This window comes from Protobothrops mucrosquamatus, unplaced genomic scaffold, assembly GCF_001527695.2.
Source record: "Protobothrops mucrosquamatus isolate PMUCROS unplaced genomic scaffold, P.Mucros_1.0 scaffold12, whole genome shotgun sequence".
In the NCBI taxonomy this organism is placed as follows: Eukaryota; Metazoa; Chordata; class Lepidosauria; order Squamata; family Viperidae; genus Protobothrops; species Protobothrops mucrosquamatus.
This window is the reverse complement of record NW_015386399.1, coordinates 192,152-198,799: the sequence shown is the minus strand read 5'-3', so window position 1 is coordinate 198,799 and position 6,648 is coordinate 192,152. Positions and strand designations below refer to the sequence as shown.

The following is a 6,648-nucleotide window of genomic DNA, read 5'->3' as shown; positions in this document are numbered from 1 at the left end:
CAGTATATATATATACTGCTCACAAAAATAAAGGGAACCCAAACCCCTTCAGTTCCATGGTAAAATGTTCCCTTTATTTTTGTGAGCAGTATACACACACACACACACACACACACCATACATGGTACTAATAAAAGAGAATATTTGTAGCTCAGGATTCAACTGAGGAGTCCTCGGTGGTCTCTGAGCTTGTTTTCTTGCAGATGTTTCATTATCCAAATTAGGTATCATCATCAATGCTAGTGACTAGGACCCTCATATACCAAACTCTTCTCATCAGGAATCAGAGCTAAGTTATTTTCTAACTATGAGGAAAATCACTCCATTTATTAACTAATAGTTCCCTTTGGAATATAAATTCCTACTGTTGCCTTTTAAGTCACTTGATTTTGGCATAATGTATCTTCATTCTCCTGCTCTTTTGGAGATTTACTCATTGGAAGTTTAATACAAGCAACAGACGTGGAAATCTTACTTACTTACTTATTTACTTACTTTATTTAAAGATATTGTACGGCACCTAACAAATACAGAGATTCTAGGCAGCTTACAGTAACCAATAAAAACAACATAAAAATAAATCATACTCTTCCCACCAAAATGCCAGAATTCTCCCAACCGTTAATATCCCAACTCAACTTCATCCTAGCCTAATGCTTGGGAGAAGAGCCAGTCTTCAAAACTTTCTGGAAGGCTAAAAGGATAAAGCCCTCCCAAATCTCAGTGAGAAGTTCTTCCAAAGAGCTGGTGTAACTATGAAAAAGATTCCATTTAAGGATCCATTGGATGATATCATCCACAGGAGTAGAATGCAAGCACTCTGTCCAATCCAGTAAGATAAGCAGATGCCCTCAGAGAGGCAATTCTGCAAATAACCATACAGCTAGTCCTCAATTTAGAACCACAAATGAGCCCAACATTTCTGTTGTTAAGCAAGACAGTTGTTAAGTCCCATTTGTCCCATTTTATGATCTTTCTTGTCATAATCATTAAGTGAATCCCTACAGTTGTTAAGTTAGTAACAAGGTTGTAAAGTGAATCTTCCCCATTTACTTTGCTTGTCAAAAGGTCACAAAAGGTGATCATGTGACCCTGGGACACTGCAACCATCATAAATACGAATCAATCAAAATAGAGCTGGAAGGGACCTTGGAGGTCTTGTAGTCCAACCTCTTGCTCAAGCAGGAGATCCTTTCAGACAAGTGGGTGTTTTCTTAAAAATCTCCAGTGATGAAGCACCCACAACTTCTCATGGCAAGCTGTTCCACTGGTTAATTGTCCTCACTGTTAGGAAGTTTCTAACAGTTGCCAAGCATCTGAATTTTGATCATGTGACCATGAGGATGCTGCAATAGTCATAAGAGTAAAAAACGGTCCTGTCACTTTTTTCAGTGCCGTTGTCACTTCAAATGGTTACTAAAAAAATAATTGCAAGTTGAAGACTATGTGTATTGTCATTCCATTTCATTCAACTTGTACTTGAGGATTGGTTTTTATTCTTGATCATTCTTCCTTCATGTTAAGCAAAGGTCAGAGGACAATAGGATTTTCCAGAAGGCAAAGAATAACAATCAGATTATCATAGGCCTAAGTGTAAAATTACCTCTTACAGCAAAGCCCAGATGAAAAAGATGACTTTCTTATTCTGAGTATCAGTTTACAGCACAGAATTATGAAGAAAGCATAGACATTAAGAAACCAATCAATCAATTATGTATTATTACAAATTTGGAAATTATTGAGAGGTAGAGATGAATTATTGAGAGGTAGAGGTAGAAAAAGCAAGTAGTGGCTGGATTAATATATTAGTCATCCAATAAAGTACTGGGTTTGCACTATACTATATCGCATATAATATTTCTGGTTATGGTGGCAAGTTTATGTAGCAAACTATGGCAAAACAAAACAGGGTACACTATATCTTAGTGTCCTTTGTGAACCAGACCAATGTGTCTGCATGAGCAAATATGTCTAGTGGATGCTACAGTTGTCACTGATGCTTACCTGGAAATGTAGATAAAGGAGAAGCTGTCACTGGTCCACAAGGTACAGGTATAATAGCTTGAATAGATAAGTTAGCACTGAAATTTCCCAGAAGTGTGTATGTATGTGTTGAAATTGAATTGTTGGAAACAAATGACCCACTGCCATCTCCAAAATTCCAGTGGTAAGAAATAGCAGAATGATTTAGATAGTGGCTGGGATCATGAATCCAAACATCAAACATAATGGGGATATCCTTGATGAAGATAAAGTCTGAAACATTGCGGTTGTTCTTCTGCGATATATTCACATAGAAGGGGATTTGATCTGCATATCAAGAGTATCCAGAAAAGATGAAATTGTAGCTTTACACACAATAGATAACACCAGACTCACATTGTAGTTCTTACTATATATAGAAGTACTAATATATCCAAGGATCTGTGTCTCATTTGCTTGCCAAATGTGTTGTGTAAACCTTTCTACTTCTGCACACATCATTTCAAGTGTTTTCTTTAGTTTTAAAATCTAAAAAACTAAAAACCTGATAAAAAGCAGGAAAGAAGGTTGTACAGAGAACATTAGATGTGTAGACTTCTGCTAAGAATTCTGGAAGCTGAAGTCAGCCCATAACTAACATAAATCGTCCACATTTGATTAATTGTAACTTAACCTTGAAGACTCACCAGTTACAACATAAATAGCATTTGTTGTAGTTACAGGTGTATATGAATGATAACCTCTTCTGTAAACTGCCAACTCCATTATTTGTTTACCAACAGTGATGTTTGTTGTGTTGATTGACATCATAACTGAGGAACCTCCTTTTATTTGATAATATTGTTCTAAAAAAGAGTAAAACATAAAAAAGATGGCAGTACTAAGGGTATTTTTCGGGGGAGGGAAGTACTATACGGTTGCTCTTTGCAAATGGAAGAAATATCTTACTCTATCAAAAGGGCAAAATGAATAAATATAATGCTTCCAAATGAATTGCATATTTGTCAGTCCTTCTTATAAACAACCCAAAAGTGTGCACATGATTCTATCATTTTATGTCTAGTACCATAATTGGGTTCCTTTTCCATGTCTCATACATTTGCATAAACCACTTGGCATCTCATAGCAATAATAAATTTTTCAACTAAACTGGGCTAACTTTGATTTGTAGTAACTCTTTTCTACATTAATAAACTATTTACACTTATATCCATACTCTTATATCCATCACACTTATATGGATATGTTGTTATGTTGTTTCACCACAAGATAACACAGGGGTTTTTTTTTTTAACCCCAGTCATGTCTGAGCATACCAGATATAATGCCACTCTATTCTATTCTCACTGGAAAGAGACAAAAAAGTTGTGGTCTAATTGCCTGACTGATGCATCATCTAAACTTTTTCTAAAACGAACAAGAATTAAGAAACAGGAAACAAAGAAAAAGAGCTATAAATTAAAAGTGACCCCATAATATCATTCAACCTAGAGTTGTCATCTGAGCACAAATGACCAGGATCAAATTATTGAACTTTGGACACATCACGTAATCACTCAGTTCTCTGGGAAAGGCTGTGATGCTGGGAAAGGTGAGAGGAAAGAAGAGAAGGGGATGGCCAGCAGCAAGATGGATAGAGTCAGTTACAGAGGCAATATTGGGAGACATAAAAGAACAGATTGCCCTGGAGAAAATCTACCTATGTGGTTCCTAGGAGTTGACTTGATGGCACATAATCAATCAAAGTATTTCATAAATAGAAGGTTAAACATTTAATTGTTAATGAAATGGATTGCAAATAATAGATCTGGGAAATATTTCTTTCTGGGCCAAAATATATACAAGAGGTAGGCAGCCTAATGGCTCCCTTCAATTCCAGCCAGAATATTCAAGTGTTCAGGGATAATAAAACCAAATCCAAAACCTCTGGAGATCTGATTTTTCTGTGACATATTTGTCATTCCCACACATTGGTACACTCATTTACCTCCAATTCTTTCAACCTTTAGAAGGGACAGGTAAGAAACATCTCTTCGGCTAGCATTTACATATTTAAAAATTTAGATGCCATATATGTATCATTTGAAGACTTGCTCTCCCTCCCTTCCTCCCTTCTATGCGATTAGTTGCCTAGTACGGTATGTTTTCAGAAGTGGAAGTCAGAATAAAAGAACAAATACACTACAGAAAACAAAAACACTTATATAAATAAAGAAACAAAGTATTCATTTTTGACAGAAAAGCTCTGAAAGATATGTGAAGTTATACCATAAATGCTAATTTAGATCTACAGTACATGATTTAGTAAATGAATATTTGTAGAGATTTTAAAAAAGCATTTTTTAAAAAATCAATATAATTATAATTCACTTCAGAAAAGTTCTTCAAGGTTACTATCTTTTTGTAACTCTGCATCAATTGCACAATTTATTGTGGAAAAGTTATTAAGAACGATTTACTATGAGATGTGTGTATATCCTATCTCATCTTGAAATGCTATTTTCAAGGCAGCTCTGAACCAATGGCTTTCTCAGACAGCTACCAGTTTTTGCTTATATAATCCCTAACAATAAGGACACTTGCAAATAATTTTGGATATAGCTGTACAACATAAAATTTAAAAAAAAATCAAATCTAGAAATACATTTTAAAGACTAACCAAGTGTGTGAAATATGTAGATGAAATTTCTTCTCCTCCACCCATGGTGATAAGGAAAAGGTTTTCCATCTGGGAAAACATTATAGCTGTTGTTATGTGTGCACTTTAGCCAGCTACAATCATCAATCCATTGGGTCCAATTATAAACATATTCATCAGAAAGAACGGAAGAATCTAAAAACAAAAAGGAAAATATGGGGGGGGGGAGAACAAATTGTAAAGCATTTTCTTCAGAATGGTGCCTTTCATATATTGGAATTTAATTCCTTCATTTCAATATAATGTAGAAAAATTCAGATTGGGAAATCAGGATCACGTTTATCAAGGCTGCAGTCCTAAACACAAGAGCTTACTGGATTAAACAGAAAAACAAACTGGGAACCATTTCAATCATATTAATAAAGACATGTGTATGGTATCTATATTATCTGAAGATTACTTGGCTCCCTGAGGCAGAGAAATCCCATCTAACATCCTCTTTAACAGTAAAATATTAACAACAATAACACCAAAACAGCAATAATAAAAATGTAATTACTTACTGTTTAGGCACTTTCGATCATATATTATATTGCTGTCATTGTCTTCCTTCTGACATCTGGGAAATTTTAGCATTGCAGTAAATGTCACATTAGATCCTACTAGAGCTGGGCTATCATTGGTCAAACTAGCTACTACTTTCCCCCCTGAAAAGCAAAAAATATTTTTTTTATTACATTGCTATTCTACTTTTCCTCCACAGAGCACCAGAAACCTGTGGTACACCAAATTCCCCATTATCTCTCCCACAGCCATTTTATTTTGATTACAATTTTATGCATTATAGAATCAGTTTGGTATAGTGATTGAGGTAATATGCTAGAAACCAGGAGACAGAGAGATGTTGTCCTGCCTTAGGACAAAGCCAGATGGGTGATCTTGGCCAGTCACTCTCCCTTAACCATGAGAATGAAGCAATATCAAGCAACTTCTGAAATCCTGTCAAGAAAACTATAGGGACTTGTCCATGTAGTCACTAAAATCAAAAGTACTGACTCAAAAATTGAAAAATCAATATACATACATGCACACACTAAACAGACAAACATTATACAGGTAGTCCTCAACTTGAGACCACAATTGAATCCAGAATGTATGTTGCTAAGTGAGAAATTTGTTAAATGAGTTTTGCTCCATTTTATGGCTTTTCTTGCTACATTTCTTAAATGAATCACTGCAGTTTTTAAATTAGTAACACAATTGTTAAGTGAATATGGCTCCCCCATTGACTTTGCTTGTCAGAAGGTCGCAAAAGGGGATCACAAGACCCTGGGATACTGGAACAGTCATAAATATGAGCCAGTTGCCAAGCATCTGATTTTGATCACATTACCATAGGGATGCTGCAACAGTCGTAACTGTGAAAAATGGTCATAAGTCACTTTTCAGTGCTTTTGTAACTTCAAATAGTTGAGGACTACCTGTATTGCATCTTTCCAAACTGTTTCATGATTTTTAGTGAGTTTTTGTAACATGCACCAATCTGTTCACTTTCTAAAAAATATTTAATTTTAGTAAATGATATCAAATACAGTTTGACAAATTCTGTATAAATTTAAATATTCAATACAAATAGTGTAATAAAATTGTGCAATACTTTCTGAAGCTAGGTAGAAAACAAAATCATCCATGCATAAGATGGGGATGTCGGTTGGGATATTCAAAAAGTTTTGCAAATGCAAAACAAAACAAAAAAACCTGTAATGTTAGAAACGGGAAAGATCTTTGCAACAATTCAGGTATGACTGAGTATCTTCTAGGAGCATAAAATGCTAATTAATTTGCATTAAAGTTTCTTTCAATTACAGACACACACACACACACAAGTATATATATATATATATATGAGTCTTTGGTCATTCGGGTTTTCTCCCGTGTAAGATTAGAAGTATCATAGCGACGTTTCGATGAAATCACATTCATCATCATCAGGCTTGTGCTTTTAGCTTTGTGCTTCTCAGAGTAAG

General features: G+C 35.0%; 1 protein-coding gene across 1 annotated transcript in view; it reads right to left on the bottom strand.

The window, feature by feature from the left end:
* The window catches only part of GPNMB (glycoprotein nmb), a 19,819-nt gene that overhangs the window by 6,711 nt on the left and 6,460 nt on the right, over nucleotides 1–6,648 (bottom strand). The window contains exons 3-6 of the mRNA XM_015810572.1: nucleotides 5,185–5,328; nucleotides 4,643–4,816; nucleotides 2,670–2,828; nucleotides 2,005–2,310 (exon numbers count right to left, since the gene is read on the bottom strand). Coding sequence (XP_015666058.1) covers nucleotides 2,005–2,310; nucleotides 2,670–2,828; nucleotides 4,643–4,816; nucleotides 5,185–5,328 — 783 coding nt within the window. The remainder of the gene's footprint in view (nucleotides 1–2,004; nucleotides 2,311–2,669; nucleotides 2,829–4,642; nucleotides 4,817–5,184; nucleotides 5,329–6,648) is intronic.